Source organism: Nicotiana sylvestris, chromosome 12 (genome assembly GCF_000393655.2).
Source record: "Nicotiana sylvestris chromosome 12, ASM39365v2, whole genome shotgun sequence".
Classification (NCBI taxonomy): Eukaryota; Viridiplantae; Streptophyta; class Magnoliopsida; order Solanales; family Solanaceae; genus Nicotiana; species Nicotiana sylvestris.
Genome location: NC_091068.1, coordinates 111,054,523 through 111,075,616, shown reverse-complemented (window position 1 = coordinate 111,075,616; position 21,094 = coordinate 111,054,523). Strand labels below are relative to the sequence as shown.

Genomic DNA, 21,094 nt, shown 5'->3' with positions numbered 1-21,094 from the left:
GTTACGGGTAATGGGGTGAGATCTCCGCCGTTGGATTGATTTAATCCAACGGTCTTTGATGAAGTGCGACCAAACGCTGTCGTTTTGGCTCGTGTAAATTGGACCGGACAGGCTGTTTGGATTGGGCTGTGGGGGGGGGGGGGTAATTTGATTTGGGCCTGGATTTTAATCCAGGTCCAATTTTTATTTTACAACTTATTTTATTTTATTTTATTTTATTATTTATCATTAAAAAATCCTAATAAAAATTATAAAACAATTTTTAACCTTACACAAAAATATTAATTACTTTATAACAACTATTAACACATAGTCAAAACATTAATCACACAGTAACATATTTAAAAATAGAACGAATGCATATTTTTTGTGATTTTATTTAAATTATCTTTCAAATACATAATTAAATCCTATATGCATGCAACATGTATTTTATTTTAATTTTTATTTTATTATGACAAAGTAAACATTTACGGACATAAAACAAATATTTAACACCACGCAAATTCAAAAATTACACAGTAAAAGAAATTTATTTTATTTTTTGATTTATTTTGGAGTAGTTTTCGTAAGGCAAAAATCACGTGCTCACAATCATTAGGTGGCGACTCTTCAACTTCTAAGACCCAATTCTCGAAAGGGAATAGAGTTGTCCTCCCAAATGTCGTATACCCGATTTCGACCCTTAGAAAAAGGGGCGTCGACACATGGCAAATGAATGAGCCCATATTCACCTTTGATATTTTCAGTATTCATGGGATTCAATCCCAATTTTAGTTGGTCTATTAATTAACAAGAACAAGCAACATAGGAGAATTCTTAAAGAACTTTCTTGTTCTTTAATATTTACCCATGCGAATTCTCTTTTATTTTTGCACATCATACTTAAATTGATATGGCTAAATCAATTATGCCAATTAGATAAATTATAAATATTGATAAACTTAAGGTTTACACATGACATGTGCAATTATCAATAAACTCCAAGTTATGCATGAGATTATGTGAGATGAACCGGGTATATCTATGACTTTTCAAAGTAATATTTTTTCTTTCTTTTTTGGAGTATTATGCATGAGATTATGAGAGGGGAAATAAAAAGTATGGATAAGGAGATAGATATTCAGAATAAGAGAGCTCTAGAAGGCAATAATCATTATCAATTTGGATGAAAATCTTGAAAAAAGAAAAAAAAAAAAAGTATGAATAAGAGGATAAATAGCATATATTTCGGGGAAGAGGGTTCACTTATGTTTCTTTAGTATATTTTACTTATGTATATGGATTTTGGGTTCGGTTGGATAGTGTTGGTCGGTCATCTTTTAGGATCAATATTTATTAAAATAAAAAAAAGATATGGAGTAAAAAAATATGCATCGTGTTAAGAAACTAAATCAAAATAACAATATGAAACAAGAAAATAGACAAGAATGTAGAGAGCAAGAGATGAGAGCTTCTTATTTCTTTCAAGTGTTTCAAGTGTGTACAATGTGATTCTCAAACCCTCTATTTATAGGATGACATTAAGGTATACAAACGGGATATCATAAATATGGTATTAACTATTGAGAACACGGGGAAAGATCATGGGGAGGTTATGGAGGTGTGGGAGTTACAACTATAATAATGAGAAGTAGTGAGGATTATCTACATAATGGAGAACAGTAGTGGGAGTTATATTTCATTAATGGACAACCATATAATATGTATTTCATAACACTCCTGTTTAACCAGAAAATAGGAATTTCGGTTAAAGCTTGCTATTAGAAGAACTCGAGTTACTGATAATCAAATAAAAATAAATAAGAATAATTGATTCAAACGATAGCTGGGTAGGTAAAAGAAAGCAAAGTAATCAGTGTATTTCAATAATATTCTGTGTCCTTACAAATGTTTATTTCTCTCTTTTTATAGCTATTTCTAAGTAATACGTTCTTTCCTCCCATAATAGAGTCATTCCGGGCAATTAATGACATTTAATGTAATGTTATATTTGGCAATTGTAACTGTTTTATGAAGATTTTATAACGTTTCCCCTCATTGATGCTCATTAATTACAGATAATACGTATCTATACTTTTTTGCTATCTAGGTTCATTTCTCGATGCTTCTTCAAATTACCAAGAGGTCCGAGCACCCATTCCTTCTGGTTTTCTTGAGTCTTTGCTCGTACCTGTTAAAGCTCATGTCCCTTCAGCTATCCTTCGCCAACTGTCATTTTTTTACTGATCCACGTGTCATAACATATCATCACAATATTAATTCAATATATTAACTTGATTTTTCCCAATACAGATAGTCCCCACACTTGCCATTTATTCAACAATTGAATATTTGGAAAGTGGATCTCATTAAAGCGAAATTTTTTGCCGCCATTATACCTTCTCCAGAACTGACGTTTCGTATGTCACTTCCATTTAATGCTCATGACACGTGGACTATTTGATTGGATCTGCAACTCCTCGGCGCCTTTTAGAGTTTTTTTGCGGCTACATCAATCACGAAGTGACAGTTTTCATTATGACGTTTCCATCATTACCTTTTTTGTTTGATGGTTGCTTCTGAGTATAAATATAACCTTTGTCTTTGTCTTTCTCATAAAAGTTACCTATCTTTGAATATTTATTCTTGTTTTCTTCCTCGTACAACCATGTCTTCTTCGAACCCTAGTCCCCGAAGAGTTCCTATTGTTGATGAACTTCCCCTTACTCCTGTTAGAAGCAGAAGAGGGGGAAGATTACGCAGTTTGGGATCTTCATCTATACGAGGTGCTTCTTTACCTCCACTTGGTTCTACCCCTCCTTCTTCATCTAGAACTATGGGTTCTCTTCCACATAGATCTTCTTCTAGAAGTAGAGACTCTAATGAACCAGTTCGTGAGCCTTTAGTAGACAAAATTGTTCCCTCTGAACTTTCTTTTTACACTGATAGAGAATCGATTAGGAATCAGGTTTCTTCTATGTCCTCTCTTGATCGTGCTGATGTTTACCCTTCTTAGATTACTGAAGGTTTAATCTCTGTTGTCTGTAAGGATTGCCATTGGAGGCCTGACTTCCCCATCATAATTCCTAATGCAAACCAAAGAATCACATCCTACATGACTGGATTTTCTTTCGTGTATACATATCCCTTTACATTAAATTTTAAACCTCCCATTGATCCTGTTATCATCGAGTTATGTAATTTTTTCAATGTTTGTCTAAGACAAATTGGTCCCATTGTATGGAGGGTTGTTGCTTGTCTAAGGCACTTAGCTAGCTTGGCTAATTTGCCTTTTTCTTTTTTTCATTTGATCCATCTCTACTCCCCTAAATTGTTCCGACATAGGATCTTTACTTTAGTGGCGAGGAGTAAGAGAGTTTTAGTCAGCCCTGAGGATGACAAGGACCGTGGCTGGTATGCCAAATTTTTTGCTGCTCCTACTGTAGGATTAGTAGGTGAAGAAAATGTACCATTCCCTGAAAAGTGGAATTTTGCACGTAAGTTTTCTCTCTTTTTTCCCCCCCTTTTTTCGTTTTGAAAGGGTTTGTTTTTCCTGTGGCTGTTTAACTTTCTCTTTTTTCAGCAACCATGGGAACTATTGACAAGATTCCCAATTTTTGTGGTTGGGTAGAGAAATTGTTGATTGTTGCTCCGATGAAAGGTAGATCTTGGAAAAAACCTTTCACACATGTTTGGTTGGAAGGTTAAAACTCATGGTAAATACTTTACCCCTTCTTTTTTTTGTTCATTCTTCCCTTAGAATATATTTGACCCTTCTTTTTATCAAGGTTTCCCATTCGCGGTGTAAGTGCCGATTCAATCGTGGCTTCCATAGTTTCTTTGGCAAGAGCTCAAGAAATAATCTTGAGTTCTTCATCGAAAAGGAAGGCTAATGTAACCCGAGATTCCGAGGAAGAAGAGGAACATGGTGGAAGTTCTTTGGTTAGAAGGTCGCAGTCCAGAAGACGCATCTTTTCATACGTCGAAGCTACTCCTCCCCGTTCTATTCCCGTGACCGAGCATGTTGAAGCCACCTTGGTGAGTTCTGACGGTGATACTCCTATGGCAGCTCGTGACTCTGATGAATAACTTATTTCACATGGGTTTGATAATGAAAATTTGGATTTGGTGTCTCATGAAGTACCTCTTGCCTCACTTACCGTGTCTGTCCCTGTGGAAGGTCCTTTGCCAGTTTTTATTGATACTATTTCTGCTCCGCCCCAAGCTGTTATGACTTCCTCTACAGTCCCCACTACTACTATTTCTCGTACTGAGGTTGGTTTTTCAATTGGAAGTAGACTGATGAAGTAGATTACCATTGAGGTCCCTGCCGATGGTAGTCTTTTGAAAAAGTCAGGTCGGGCTGACGTATGGTTGAAGCCCTTCATTGGTTCGGTTGAAAAGTCCAAGCTAGAAAGTCATAGTTCTTTGACTTGGATGAATGATATAGTGCAATCGTCACTGAAGGTATTGATGTCTTTTTACGCTTTATTCCATTCTCCATTTACTAAGATTCTTACCCCTTTCTTCTTTTTTAGATCAATCTCATTGATAGATAGATGCTGAAAACGGTTTCCCATATAGAGCATTTAATTCATGATTACCAAATTGAGGCAGACAATTGGAAAAAACAATATGAAAGTCTTTAGCTTGAGATGGAAGTTTTTGAAGAAAGCAAATGTACCTTAGAGCAACAGTTGAAGGTCTTGACTTCAGAGTTGGCAGTTGAAAAAGCTTCTTCCAATCAGGCAGACAAGGATAAGAATATCCTTGAGACATCTTTTGCCGAACAACTTTACAAAGCCACCGAAGAGATCAGAGGATTGAAGGCCTCGTTGAACGAGAAAGAAGTTTATGTAGGTGAACTTGTTCAGACACTCACTCAGACCCAAGAAGATCTCCGTGTGTCTTCTGATAAGGTCAGATTTTTGGAGAGTTCACTTTCCCCTTTGCAATCTTCTTATGATGTTGCTTTGGCTGAGAGGGAGGAGCTCAAGAGTAAAATTGATCAATGGGAAAGAGTCTACGAGGCTCTTAAGGACAAAACTGCTATTGAAGTGAGTTGGGATATTTTTAACACACGCCATGATACCCTTGTGGAGGCTAGCCAAGAGGGTTTTAACTTGGACGCTGAGTTAGCTAAGATAAAAGAAACCATTGAGAAAACTCAGCAAAACCAAAGTTTTTCTTCTCCTACGGCTGATACTCCCCAGTACGTTGAAGCTAATCTTGGTGCGGTGGATGTCCCAGCGCCTTCAGACCAAATCGAGCCTTCTGTTGCTGATGATGTTGTTTAAACTCTTCTTCTGCTCCACAGTGAAAGTTTATGAAGTTTGACTCATTTTTTTTCTTTTTGGTGGAATTTGTGGTATTACCCCTGGTCCCATTTGGGGGTTATGTTTTTGGTGATGACAAGTCCCCAGGTCTTTTTGGGGCATTTTGTAAAAATGACAATCAGTTTATAACTAAGTTCTTACTTAGTTTAAACTTAATATTATAAAGTTTTTGTTTCAACTCAATTCTCTTGAGTTTCTGTTTTACTCTTTTTGCCTTGTGTTTTTTTTATATAAGTCCAAGGTCTTGCTTTTTAATTCGTGGGTTTTTGTCTTACCCCTTTTTGCATTTTTTTTAAATGCTTTATTAACTTCATGGATCTTTGAATCAAACATGAATTTATAAAAGAGGGCCCTTTTATATACGACACTTAATAAAGAAGACGTCTCAACTTCATAATGGTGTAACCATACGAAAAAAAAATAGGAACACACATATTTCCTGAAATAACTTTGATAAAATTTTCGTTTGAACTTTGTCAAGTTTAAATAACATCTTACATGTATTTAAATATCTTATATTACTTTTCCGTAACTGTTTTCTTTATAACAGATTTGCAAAAAAGAAAGAAAATCCAAGGGTTTCTTTATGACCCATGGCTAAATACTACCTTTAACCTAAACATCGTAAGATTTTGAAATCTATATGTAGGTTTTTTGATCAAACTTGTGTTATTGGCTCGTGACTTTGCTCTGAACTTGATATTTGATGAGTAAACTTTTGGGCTTGACTTGAACTTTAATTGTTTTCAATCTTCTTTACCTTCTTTGTACATATATCACATGTATATTATATACTCCCCCAAGTGTTTCAGTTTTGAAGTATGAAATCTCGAGCACTTGATTATTCCTTTCATGCGGTCCTTTTCCTGAAAAGGAAAAAACATACAGGACTCGGAGGCATGATTTTAGATGAAGACTACTTAACCCATTTAAATTTTCATCAGAATAGTTGTAACCCTAGACCGAGAATTATGTTCTTTCCACGTGTCTTTCAGATCGTAATTCATCATTTAGTGCGGGCTAGCTTTTTGCCTATCATCTAAAATCGTAAGTAAAATTTTAATAATTCAAAAATAAAAATCGTTAGTGAGGATACCTGCCTGTAGGTATTTCTTTTTCTTAGAAGTAGTATCTCTTCAGATGAACAACATTCCAATTTGAAGGTAGAATCTTGCCATCCAATGTTTCAAGCTCGTATGCTCCATTTCCTGCGATACCATGAATTTTATAAGGTCCTTCCCAAGTTGGACTTAACTTTCCCGCATTGGGTGCCCTCGTGGATTGGAAAACTTTCTTGAGTACGTAGTCCCCAATTTTGAAATATCTGAGACGAGCTTTCCGGTTGTAGTACCGCTCCATAACTTGTTTTGTGCTGCCATCCTTATTAATGCAGTTTCCCTCCTTTCTTCAAGTAAATCCAGGTTTACCTGCATCTCTTCTTCGTTCGATCCATTAGTAGCTTGAGTGTATCTCGTACTTGGTTCCCCTATCTCGACTGGAATTAAGGTATCATCTCCGTATACAAGCGAAAACGGTGTTTCCCCCGTACTAGTTTTTGATGTTGTTCGATAAGCCCACAAGACTCCAGGTAGTACCTCTGGCCAATTGCCTTTAGATTATTCCAATCTTTTCTTCAAGTTGTTGATAATGACTTTATTTGTTGATTCAGCTTGTCCATTACCCACCGGATGGTAAGGCGTTGAGGTAATCCTTTCATTTTGCCAACTTTGGAAAAAATCTGTGATTTGCGCGCCTATAAATTGCGGGCCGTTATCACATACTATTTTCTTTGCTACCCCGAATCGGCATATGATGTTTCGCCAGATGAAATCTCTGACCTCTTTTTCTCGTACCTGTTTAAAAGCTCCCGTTTCTACCCACTTAATAAAATAATCAGTGAATACTAATAAAAATCTTACCTTGCCTTTGGCTTGTGGTAGTGGACCTACGATGTCCATCCCCACTTCATAAAAGGCCATGGTGCAACGACCGGATGTAACAATTCAGCAGGTCGATGCATGTTGTTACCGTATCTTTGGCACTTGTCACATTTAGCCACAAAATTTTCCGCGTCTTCTTCCATTTTTGGCCAATAATAGCCGGCTCTAATCATGGTTTTTACTAAAGATCTTCCTCCTGCGTGATTTCCACAATGTCCCTCGTGTATTTCTCTCATCACATACTCTGTTTGAGAAAGCCCAAGGCATCTTACTAGAGGACCACCAAACATCTTTCGATAAAGATTTCTTTGCTTTAAACAATAGCGAGCAGCATTTTTGCGAAGTGCTTAAGCCTTTTTCTTATCTTCAGGTAAAATTACATACTGTAAAAAATTGACAATCTCGTTCCTCCAATCCCAAGTTAGATTATTGAAATTTACCTCGTTTTTGTCTTGATCAAGTACTGAATGAAATAAATGAATCACAGAAGCATTTTCGTCATTTGTTACTTTTACAGTAGACACAAGATTAGCTAGGGCATCTGCCTCGGCATTTTCCTCTCTTGGTATATGCATGACTTTCCAAGTTTGAAATTGCCTGACCAAATCCCATGCCTTTTCCAAGTATTGATGCATCCTTGCCTCTCTGGTTGTATAATTCCCCAACATTTGGTTAACTACGAGCTGTGAATCGCTTTTGATTATGACTTGTTCTATACTGAGTTCTTGTGCCAGTTCTAAACCTGCAATCACAGCTTCATATTCTGCCTCACTGTTAGTAATAGGATGATATTTTATGGCTTGTCGTATGGTTTCTCCCATGGGTGATACCAAAATAATGCCTAGACCTGCCCCTTTTACATTTGATGAACCATCAGTAAATAAGGTCCAAGTACCTGAATTAGACCCGTTAAATACCTGCAATTCTTTTTTTTCTTCTAGTTGTATCCCTTGACTAAAATCTGCCACAAAATCTACTAAAACATATGACTTTATTGCAGTTCTAGGTTGATATGTAATGTCATATTCACTTAATTCTATGTCCCACTTGGCTAATCTACCCGATAACTCTTGTTTATGCAGTATATTACATAAGGGGTAGGGAGTTACTATAGAGATAGGATGATACTAAAAATAAGGTCTTAACTTCCTAGATGCCATAATTAACGCAAGTGCAAGTTTTTCTAGATGAGGATACCGCAGTCTCAGCATCTAATAATGACTTGCTAGCACAATAAATCGGATATTATTTACCTTGGTCTTCTCGAACACATCACTTACCGCCACTTCTGAAACATCAAGGTAGATGAGTAGTTTCTCCCCCATCTTTTGGTTTTGCGAGCAACGGTGGAATTGACAAGTATACTTTCAAATTTTTAAGCGCCTGTTGACATTCTTCAGTCCATTCAAATTGATCTTGCTTTTTTAGGGCTGAAAAGAACCTGAAGCATTTTTCTGATGATTTAGAAATAAACCTTCCCAAAGTAGCTATTCTTCCTGTCAGTCTCTGTACTTCTTTTTTACTCGTCGGTGTATCTGAAATTTCCTTAATATCTTTGATCTGCGCGGGATTTACTTCAGTGCCACGGTTAGAAACAAGAAATCCCAAGAACTTACCTGACGAAACTCCAAATGCACATTTCTCAAGATTTAATTTCATGTTAAATTTGCGAAGAATCTGAAATGTATCAGACAATTGTTGAATATGTTCCCCTGCTTGTTGTGACTTGACCAGCATATCATCTATATAGACTTCCATGGTTTTCCCTAGATGTTCTTGAAACATTTTGGTCACCAGCTTTTGATATGTGACTCCAGCATTCTTGAGACCGAATGGCATTACTTTGTAACAGTAAGTCCCCATGTCTGTTATAAATGAAGTTTTTTCCTCATCTATAGGATCCATTTTTATCTGATTATACCTTGAATATGCATCTAAAAAACTTAACAATTCATGTCTTGCAATAGCATCAATTAGTTGATCTATATGCGGTCATAGAAAAGAATCTTTAAGACAAGCTTTATTTAGGTCAATATAATCCACACAAACTCGCCATTTACCATTCTTTTTAGGTACTACTACAGTATTAGCTAACCAATTTGGATATTTTACCTCGCGGATGGACCCAATTTTTAAAAGTTTTTGCACCTCATCTTGAATCACCTAATTTTTGAAAGATCCTTGCTTTCTTTTCTTTTGTTTGACAGGCGAGTACGATAGATCTTCGTTTAATTTATGGGTCATCACTTCCGAAGGTATATCTGTCATATCATAATGGGACCAGGCAAAACAATCTACGTTAGTTTTTAAAAATTCAATCAACTTACCTTTTATTTCTTGACTTAGGTTGGTCCCGGTGTAGACTTTACTTTCAGGCCAAGGTGCAAATAGTACTACAGCTTCAAATTCCTCAACGTTGTTTTGATGTTTTTATTTTCCTCTGGTTCTTGGATGGTATCAGGCCTCGAGTCTATATCTGTTCGCCCGTGCTTAGTTGAGGCTTGTGTTGCAGCATCATCAACTGGATTCTGTGATTGCTATTTTTCTTCTCTTTTTGCGCTTGAATCTGCTACGAAATAATGCTCCTAGACGCTTGCTGGTCACCACGGATTTGCCATATTCCACATCGTGAAGGGAATTTAATAACTTGATGCAAAGTCGATGGAACAACTTCCATCTCATGAATCCATGGTCTACCAAGAATCATGTTATAAGCCATATCCATTTCTACCACTTGAAATTTAGTGTCTTTGACTACTCCTTCAGCGAATGTGGTGAGTGTTATCTCGCCTTTTGTTATGACATTCGAGTTGTCAAAATTGGACAATGTATGAGCCCTCATTTACCACTCTTAACACTATGATATTCACGGAACTACCTGGATCAATCAAAACGCGTTTCACATTAGTATTATGTACAAGTAAAGATATTACCAGTGCATCATTATGTGGGGTTAGAACGCCATCTGCGTCTGCATCATCAAATATAATATTATCTTCTTCCAAAACCTGTCGAACTCGCTTCCCGTGTGTAACTGTTATTTTTGACACCTTCCTCGCTACTGTTACGCCATTGATCTCTTCTCCTCCACTTATGACATTAACCGTCCTTTTTGGTGAAGGGGGTTTTGGAGGCTCCTGTCTATTTTTCATATATGTCTGCTTTTCCTTTTCACTAAATAATTCACTTAAATATCCTTGTTTCAATAAATGTTCTACTTCACCTTGCAGCAATCTACAATCCGCCGTCTTGTGACTATGATCGTGGTGAAACTCGCACCAAAAATCAAGATTTCGCTTGTTCGGGTTTGATCTCATTTCTTTTGGCCAGCGTACCTTGTCTCCCATGCTCCTTAAAACAGCCACCAATTCGGATGTGCTAACATTAAAACTGTAACCGTTGATCTTTGCCTTCGAGCTTTTGTCATCACCTCGCGTCTCTCACGTGTTTTGTTCTTTTCTGAACCTTGATGATGAACCAGACTCCCTATCTCTTGATCTATGATCTTACCTTGGGTTTTCCTATTTTGAACGTGAGTCTCTTCCTGCCGGTCCCATGTAAGGCTCGTACCTGTTTTTACCGGACCTTTTTTCAGCTCGCCTTGAACTTACATTTTCATCCCTTCGAGATTGAATGATGGTATCCTCTTCTATCCGCAACTTCGTATTGTATCTGTTGTAAACATCATTCTAAGTTGTAGCTGGAAATTCTCGTAGACTTTTCTTGAGTCTCCTCGTGACTTCTGAACTTTTTTCATTTAGATTGCTGGCAAACGCCATAGCTGCCCAGTTATCTGGTACACGTGGCAACACCATCCTTTCATGTTGGAACCTGTCTACAAATTCCCTGAGTAGCTCTGTATCTCCTTGCTTTATTTTAAAAATGCCCTCTATTCCTTTCTCAACTTTTTGAGCTCCCAAGTGTGCTTTGATGAATGAATCTGCAAGTTCAGCAAAAGAATCTATAGAATTTTCGGGTAAAAGAGAATACCATATTAATGCTCCCTTAGTGAGTGTTTCTCCGAATTTTTTGACCAATACTGATTCAATTTCTTGCTTAGTCAAGTCTTTGCCTTTTACACCGGTTGTGAATGCAATTACGTGATCCCGTGGATCAGTTGTTTCATCATATTTCGAAATATCGGGCATCTTGAATTTCTTCGGAATTGGTAGAGGAGCAGCACTTGGCTTCCAAGGTTGTTGTGAGTATTTGTCCATATCTATTCCCTTGATTACGGGTGGTACTCCAGGTATTTGCTCTATGCGGTCGCTCTGTTCCTTGAGCTGTTTCTCCAAAGTTAGTACTAAATTTTGTAAATCAGAATTAATTGGGTTACCTGACCCTCCATCACAAGATTTCCTAACTGCCCGAGTTAGCAAATCCTGAGCGAGGATTTTCTAAGGTGCTGTTGTTTGGAGTTGATATTGGCAGCACAACTGGCAGCTGGTTAGCGAAGGCCTCAAGAGCATTGCTGACCTGTTGTGCGATTAACTTTTTCAAAGCTTCATTAATAGCCTCATCATTTTCAAACTGATCATTTGCATTTGATTGAGATCCATCAGGAGTTCCTTCTCGAGATTGTCGAGGAGAATTTTGTGGGGAAGGGACCGGGGTTCCATCGCCTTGCTGATTCTCCTGGAATTGACGGTCTCCTTGATTGTTATCATTGACATTTGACATGATTGATTTGATAAAAAGGTCAATTTAGAAAGTAATAGATTATCGGATTCTCGGCAACGGAACCAATTTGTTTAACCAGAAAATAGGAATTTCGGTCAAAGCTTGCTATTAGAAGAACTCAGGTTACTAATAATCAAATAAAAAATAAATAAGAATAATTGATTCAAACGATAGTTGGGTAGGTAAAAGAAAGCAAAGTAATCAGTGTATTTCAATATATTCTGTGTCCTTATAAATGTTTATTTTTCTCCTTTTATAGATATTTCTAAGTAATACGTTTCTTTCCTCCCATAATAGAGTCATTATGGGCAATTAATGATATTTAATGTAACATTATATTTGGAAATCGTAACTATTTCATGAAGATTCTATAACGTTTCCCGTCATTGATGCTCATTAATTACAGATAATAGGTATTTATACTTTTTTGCTATCTAGGTTCATTCCTCGATGCTTCTTCAAATTACTAAGAGGTCCGAGCACCCATTCCTTTCGGTTTTCTTGAGTCTTTGCCCGTGCCTGTTAAAGCTCATGTCCCTTCAACTATCCTTCGGCAACTGTCATTCTTTTACTGATTCATGTGTCATGACATATCATCACATAATTAATTCAATACATTAACTTGATTTTTCCAAATACAACTCCACCTTGGATGTCCAGAGATAATGTGCCTCGTTAAAACCTTACTAAGAAAAAACTCTGTGGGAAAAAATCTTAGTGAAGGAAAAAGAGTACACATATCTTGTAATACGCATTATTTGCTGCCTCATTAAAGACCTTGCAAAAAAAATCCAGTGGGATAAAATCTTATCTAAGGAAAAAAGAGTACAACGCATATTTGCCTCCCCCTGATGAAAACATCAATTTGTTTCTCCGATATGAAGTGTTCCGATCTTGTATATCAACTTCTCAAATGTTGAGGTTGCTCATGCTTCACTGAACAGAACACCAAATTATCAAGCGAATATGTTTGTTGAACATCTATTTCACCATACAGTGAAGATTGTGTCTGATAAAGAACTTTGATGAAATATATGCTTTATTCTGTCTCCTTCAATATATCTTTCTTTCAATTGAGATAAGCAATCATCATCGTCTTCACTATTATTGGAATCTTCTCTTCAAAGAAAAGTCATACATATGTTGTGTGTTGAGTCACTTGCTTTATCAGTTGCTAGTATATTGACATGACTTGAATAATTATCAACAATTGTCTGCCTTGTGAAATAATAATATAGCAGTACTATCACATACAAATAGATTGTCTGACGAACGAACTTCAAAAAAAGCCTGCATTTGCATAACCAACAAAACCTTGACAATATTTGTTAGAATAAACAAATATATGTCAAGGATTTCTTTTGCAATATAATACAAATAGTTTTCCAATATCTTCATATAGGAATAAAACTATATCTCACTAGCATATTGTTATACTCAATATACATAGTGCACCAACTGCAATAGACACAAAAATAAATCATGTATGCCATGATTTCTCTAATCCACATAAATATTTGTTGAAGCTTTATTTAATAAATTTCTTGAAACCTTGATATGCTTCAGAACAATTTAAATCCTTCAAGGATTTTTATTATATGCATATCAAATATATTGTCAGAACAAAACCTGAAATGACTGCATCTACCACAAGAGAACATGTCTCCATATAATCAATGCCAGGATATTTACAAATTCGCTTGTGCCACAAGTCGTCTTTATACCTATCGACTTGATTTTTTATTTAATCTTTTGCACAAGAACACATTTATACCTCCACTGGCATTATACTTTTAGGTTTTAGGACTATCGGTCCAACTTCACATTTTTCATGTGAAGTCAATTTTCATTGCGTACTTTTCATTTGGCCAATCATTTATCTGTCCAAATTTGATGACAGATTTGAGCTCAAGATCCTCGTCAATATTATTAATATTGAGCTCCACATTATATCAACAACATTGCCGACGATCATTTTACGTCGGTTCCATCATCAATCAATTAAGACATAACTTATCGAGATCTCATTATTTTCAGGTACCTAAGCCTCTCCCATGAGGTCTTATCAAGTGTTATGTCATGGTGCTCTTATAAAGCACTTGCCTCCTTATTATGACCATTTTTATCATTTGCTCCCCTCTTTCTTCAAGGAGTTTTATCTTTGGAACCTATTAGTCTATTACGCTTGATGTGTGCCATAGACTCTGTCTATCATGAACTTTATTCCATTTGGAGCATTAGCAGCTGAAATATGACATTTAGCTTTAGGCCAGCAAATGCGCCTGGCATTATTTTGCAAATGAATTATCACTTGAACTTCAAGTTCACATTTTCTTGTACGAGGATCTAGGTGTACTCATAATAATTCATTTCATGTATTACTTTTTCAGTTGCCCATTTTCTCCCCCTAATGTTGGGATCACCAACACATATTCCCAACCTTCTTTGGGAACCCATCTTTGTGCATTATGGTGGAAAAATTAAATCGTATAGCACATCCATATCTCTAGATGGAAATTATTTGGTTCCTGACCCTGAACCAATTGTGATAGGGAAAATTTATCATAACTTGTTGGCAATATGCGTAGAAGTGTTGTTGTATCTTAAATAATACACCTCATACCAAATTTCTATTTGAGAGTTTTGTTCTCATAACTAATGGTTTAGCTTAATTGGAGGCATACAATTTCTGCTAAACCAACTTGGATTTAAACCAGCATTATCAAGATAAATTATCATAATTTATATTCTAGAACTGTGCTCTAATAATTTGAGCAAGTAATCCTGCAAAAACCAAACTGCAAGTTGATAACAAATACACATGTGACCATACAATAGATGCATCTATTAAAATCATATAATAGTAAATGGTCAATGTCACGCCCCCTTTTTTTCCCTCCGCGGAGAGAGAAATCCGGGTTTCGATATTCATGGGGGTAATAACTCATTTCCTTTTGGGAATTGGGTATTTGAAGAGTCGCCACCTAACGAGTTATGGTGCGTGAGGACACCTAGAGTGATCAACTCTTGGATCAGTTTGCATTACCAGAGATAAGGGTAAGGGCTCGAAATAACCTCGAGGGAAAGATGTTAAGCGCCCCTCTTGGTCCACAAATGTGGGTCCCAGCCAAACTTATATTTATGTATTAGTCCATTAACAAATAAATACTTGAAACAAATAATTACGAATAAAGCACGTTGGATCACTCAAATAATAAGATTTTGAAAAAGTTATATAAAAACAAAGTTTTAAACGAAAAAGGATTTTTAGGAAAAGGAGGAGTCCTAGGTTGGTTATCCTATAAGATCACCCCACATAATGTCCGGTAAACACTCCTCAATGAGGGGCTACACGTGACATTAGCACGTAGTCATCATATCCTATATCTACCCTTTACATCCCCTTAGTAGTCATTTAAAGCGAGTGTTGGTCAGCGATCTCTATTGAGTGTTGTTACCCATCCCTTCTTAATGGTCCTGGAGGGATTTAGGACCTCTACCTATAGGTGGTTCTAGACAGACCCCTAAGGTTTAAAGGTGAAAATATTAAGGCGACATGCAAAAACAATTAGGACTTTAGCACATAAGATAAAAGGGAGCAATTAGAGGCTCAGGTTTACCTCCTCAAATAATACACATCAGCAGCGCGACTCAAGCATAAATAAGGGCCTTTTGTTAAACAGTATCCAAGGCATGATGTCTCAGGTGAATGTATAGAAGACAGGCAGTTTATTTTATAAACTCAGAAGTAATGACCCTAGAAGTTGCCTATTGAATTTAAAGCCTGTTAAACCAGAACAATATTAAGTCACAGAAACAGTTTCAGAGTCGCAAGATTTGAAAACGTCCTATAGGCTTGCCTATACGCGGAATACTAATGACAACATTTTATATAATGAAACAAGGCAGATTTTAAAATGGACTCTTTAATCCCTATAGGCATGCTGTCTAATGATAGATTAAGGCAGTGTTGAAAGAACTCGTTTCAGGGAAAATAAACCATTAATTAACCAGTTTCGAAGTGAGCTAATCGTTAACCGGATTGATTTATTTAAAACTAAACCAATTTAGATCTATAGGCAGAATTTCTTGTGTTGTTCCCTATAGGCATAATATCTAGTTGTTTAATACTGATTTTAGAAACTTTGCAGGAATGATGACAAATGAAAAACACATGTGAACACTTGTTATAACAGAATTTGGATTGAATTATATCCTATAGGCCTGGCATTTACTTGTGAAGCTGATTTTAAAACTTATAAATATGATTTCTATTATGGAATCACTTGAAACCTATAGGCATGATTTCTAACATGGTGAGACAAACATGACAAGATGTAAAAGTCCTATAGGCATGTTTTCTACTTAGTGAGGCGATCATATCAAAATGTAAAGTCCTATAGGCATGGTTTCTACCCGTATTACCCCACAAACATGTAGCTACCCACCCTTTTCACTAATTACTCCAATATTCGTTTACAAGTTATTACATACCATATGAATGAATTACATAAGTAGATAAGAAAATAAGAAGTTATTCTATAGGGGGCCTTCAGATAGGCCCAGGTTTCCAAAGCCTCCAATAGCCTCAAATGCTCAAATTCCATAGACAATGTCATAGTTTAGGTGCATCAATGTTCCCTAAGGATCTCAAGGATCCCGGGCAGTGCTTACACCTAGACTTGGTAACCATATTGAGTAAGTGCAGTGTGGAAGGGCCAACCTCAGTATGCGAGAGTTCAGAGGGTTCTCAAGAGGATCGCAAGGCGGTACACATACGGGAGGGGGCAGGACCTATTGACTTAGGAGTAGAGTGAAAGTGCTTGACACAATTTGAAAGGTTTTAGTGGGAAAACTGTATTAAAGAGACTTGCTAGAAATAGTTTGTGGAGTAAAAACGTGAGTCTTGCAGTAAAACAATTTTGAAAAGAGAGAGTTTCATGATTAGACAACAGTAGATCAAACAGGGAGTCGAAAACCACATCAGCAATACTCATAGGACCAAAACAGAAGGAACAAACCTACACATAGGGGTGATGGGGGGATACATAGAACACATGATTGTAAACACATAACAAGCAAAGGTCTTAGGAATTGGTACAGACATGCTCAGACACAACTGATCAGACATAGTCACAGAATCAGCAATGCTTAAGGGGGTTCAGTATAGGATCCACATGATTTAAGATCAATCCCATAACCATACAAGTTTAGGAGTGTAGACTACTTCACAAGGAGACTCATACCAGAAATCAGATAGAGCAAAATCACATGGAGACAGACTACATAGGGGAGGGATAACATGTTCATACTGATCCTAAGGAAAGGGAGCACATAACATGCTAACCATGTAATCATATTAAATGCAAGTTTCATAGCAAAACCATAAGTAAAACAAACTAGAAACAGGATGAACTGAAGCAATAAAATAACCATATTATTTTTGGAACTTGAATTGAAATTAGAACATACCAATAAAGAAGACAATAAACAAAAGTGAAGGAGTACGAGATCACAATAGTTAGCCTTGGCTTGCAGCCGGCTAACTCAGAATAGTAGCAAGTAAAACAAAAGAGAGAGCAGGAAGTTTAAGTGTGTGTGAGAGAGAGCTTTTAAACTAAAGTGTTCGTGTGTTTGTGTTAATGAGATAGTAGATATATATAGTAGTTCGAAATTAGGTAAAATAAGGCAAGAATCATAGTAGCCAGTAATTATGGAACCAAATACTAATCAGAATCAAATCAATGCAAGTACTCCTTTAATTAAGGGGGTAATCAACCAACGGTAATAGGCAGAAATGATTAAGGAAAAAAATCAAGTGGAGTATAAAGTATAGAATAGATAATTAGGGGTAAGTACATAGGGTTTTAATTAAGGAAACAACTAATGAAGAATCAGTAAAGTACTCGGTTAACCAAATAAGGTAATAAAACAAAATCAAGTTGCAGAATATGGAAATAATTGCAAATCAGCACATAGTAAATCAGGGAATTGGGGATTCGAAATCACTGATTTAAGGAGAGTAACAAGTAAACAAGTTAACCAGAGAATCAAGAGTTTACAAGGAAGTTTTCAAATCAGGCCAAGAAACAAGGAGTTCAGAGTCAATCAAAGAGAGAATGTTAGCATATAAAAGGAGTGGAATAGGAGTAACCAAACACATCAAGCAAAGAGGCAAGTATTGACCAGTCAAGATGAACACAAACATACAGAGGCGATATAAGTTAGGCATAAGAAAATTTAGTAGAACATATTCGAGGCAAGATAATCACAGAAACTTAAAGAAGAATCGAGTATTCATGCTAACATGCTAACACATAGAACCAAACAAAGAAATCTTAGAAATTTAGGGCTTTCAACATAGGCGAGTTGAAAAGGTAGTAAAATCATAGAATCAGTCGAAATATTCAAGAGATAGAAGTTGAAACATAAAGAATCGGTTTAAACAAGGTTTTAGAAGAAGTTCCGAAAACCCTAATTTTAGAAGAAGACGAAAACACTTGAAAGCACATGGTTCTTGTAAAGAGTTACAAGGATAGTGTAAAATACTAAAGAAACCAACTCAAATCGTCCTAGATTTGTACATATCTAAGAGATACAGGAAGAAATTAGGGTTTCAGAAGAAATCCATATAGAGATGAAAGAACCTGTATAGAATTCCAAGGATCGTGCCAAATATAGCGTGATTTTGCTTGAAATCACACCAGAGTAGCCAAGAACAGACAAGTGACGAACCCTAGGTGCAATTCGGCGTGGACCTAGGCCCTTGAAGACCTTACAGAAGGCAAGCATAGCATTAGAGGAGCCATTGGAGGCTTAGGAGTTGAAGGGAGATCACCGGAGAAGTCCGGAGAAGAAAGTCGGCGGTTGAATGAGCTAGGGTTAGGTTGAGTAGTTGATTGAGGAGAGGAGATGAGAGAATATAGAGGCGTCGGTCTCTGAATAGTGAGCTAGGGTTAGGGGTCGTTTGGAATTAAAATGGTAAGAACGGACGAGGGTCATGTTGATCTTTTAGATCAACAACCAGGATTTAATATGGCTTTGGGTCGGGTAGATGGGTTCAGGGTTTGGGTCGGGTATTTTAATACGAAATTGGGCTGGGGTTAGGTTTGATTTGGGCTACAATTGAAATGCAAATCTGGCTATATTTTAAATAGCCAATTTTCCCTATATAATTTATAATAAATGATAAATAATCTCTAAAAAATAATTTCATGTACTAAAATAATTTAAAATAGATATTAATATTTTAAAAATATAGGGAATCAATTTTACGCATATAAATGTAATTATACATTAATGAGGCTAATATTATAATTATATGCAATTTAGCTTTAAAAATATAAAATGCAATTATAAAAATGCATAAAAAATATTTTAACCATATTTTGGCACAAATATAGAAACTAAATGACTAAATCATCACAACAATAATTTGAGGAATAATTATTGGGGGTTTTATGAATAAAAGGGAAGGAAATAAATCAATTTAAATCCTTAAAATTATGGGGAAAATTATAAAAACCTTGTACATGCTTATATATATATATATATATATATATATATATATATATATATATATATATATATATATATATATATATATATATATATATGCTATTTTGAAGGTATTTATGCATATAAAAAATATAGGAAAAATTGGGTATCAACAGTCCACATGGCAGGTGATTGGGCCCATACATATATATATCACCTTTTTTCGTTCCAGATATCAAGGGATTCAATCCCAATCTTAACTGGTATATCATGAGAAAAGCAACACAAGAGAATTCTTGAAGAATCTTCTATTTCTTCAATATATGCCAATGTAAATTCTCAATTAATTTTCGCATCAATAAACCGGGATGGCCAACCGGTCATTCCAACTAATATTTGTTTCAGTAAATCTCTTCTTTACTTGTGGCATGTGATTCCATCATCATGCTTATGCATGTGTAGTACAAACAGAAGAAAAATTGGGTAACCTTCATATTTACTCGGTATGATTATAGTAATATAAAAATATCCAATCTTCCTTTCATTTATAGTCTCAATATGCCAATCACTTTGGCTAATATATTTGAAACTCAAAAAATTTCTTTTGAGACTTTTACTACAATATCAATGTCAAGAATAATTTTATTTATCCGGGTAGTAATAAATTAGTTCTTCCGGAACTCTTAATTGATTTTGTACTACAAGATCTTTTGTCTCCATATGGTGAATGTCTTCTTTACGGAAATCATATCATAATAATTGTCATGGTCAAAATCATCATAAGCAAATTCATTTCTTGCTTTAATTTTGCCTTTAATAACCATTTATAAGGCATGGCAAAATATTTTTAACGTACCACATGTGCGCAACCAATAAATTATTCCTGTAACCACATTGTAATATTCATTATCTTTATTTCTCTCAAACCTCCCTTAGATGTGAGTTGTGGTATTTATTCAACCATGCATAAGCACATTCTTATGCATAATTTATATCACGTATATATTTTCACATTCACTTTCAGGAATGAGTATGCATTTACAATGCTTATCATAAGTCGGATTCTTTCAAAAAAATAGACTATAATCGTTTTTACGTGCCTCATATTTACAGACCATATTGATACACATTTCCTTCACTTTCGAATGATTATTTTGAGAACCCTTATTGTTCTCTTTTTTATAATTATCATAATGATGACTATTATTATTTTGATCCTTGGCACACCCACGTTCATTGGTCGACCACTTGTCTTCATTTAGACTTATTATGCACCGCTATCACATTCACTTCAAGAATGGAGCAAATCAAGTGGGACAAGTTTTATGATTTTTCATGAAAAATACATTATTTTTCTTTAGTCATCACTATATTTTTAATAAGGTGCAATGGGACTTAAGCCAACATCTTACCCATATAAAGGTATGTTGGGCAATATTTAGTTGGGACACAAACCCAACTCTTATCATCATGGAGCATCAGGACTCAAACTCGATGTCTTACCCTCAAAAAGGTATGTTAGGCCATAATGCATTGGAACTCGAACCCAACGCCTTATTATCATGGTGTACTAGGACTTAAACCTGGTGGCTTACCCTCAAGGTGCGATGGGACTTGAACCCACCGTCTTACCATCAACCAATAACATAATAGGCTAAA

General features: G+C 35.9%; 2 protein-coding genes across 2 annotated transcripts; one reads left to right on the top strand and one right to left on the bottom strand.

The window, feature by feature from the left end:
- Positions 1-4,637: 4,637 nt before the first annotated feature.
- LOC138883540 (uncharacterized) lies at positions 4,638-5,279 on the top strand. Its single transcript, XM_070164234.1, has one exon. The coding sequence runs from the start codon at positions 4,638-4,640 to the stop codon at positions 5,277-5,279; it is 642 nt and encodes a 213-aa protein (XP_070020335.1).
- A 4,548-nt stretch (positions 5,280-9,827) lies between these two features.
- Positions 9,828-10,605, bottom strand: LOC138883539 (uncharacterized). The gene is made up of 2 exons (XM_070164232.1): positions 10,137-10,605; positions 9,828-10,048 (listed from the first exon to the last, which is right to left on the bottom strand). Exons 1-2 carry the CDS (start codon positions 10,603-10,605, stop codon positions 9,828-9,830), a joined length of 690 nt encoding a protein of 229 aa, XP_070020333.1.
- Positions 10,606-21,094: the final 10,489 nt, after the last annotated feature.

What these genes read in the sequence shown, in the direction of transcription:
- LOC138883540 (XM_070164234.1), top strand. Translation starts at nt 4,638, where the DNA reads ATGGAAGTTTTTGAAGAAAGCAAATGTACCTTAGAGCAACAGTTGAAG.
- LOC138883539 (XM_070164232.1), bottom strand. Translation starts at nt 10,605, where the DNA reads ATGGGAGACAAGGTACGCTGGCCAAAAGAAATGAGATCAAACCCGAAC. An exon ending in ACGCGTTTTGATTGATCCAG is followed by an intron (nt 10,049 to 10,136) that starts GTAGTTCCGTGA and finishes TCATAACAAAAG; the next exon opens with GCGAGATAACACTCACCACA.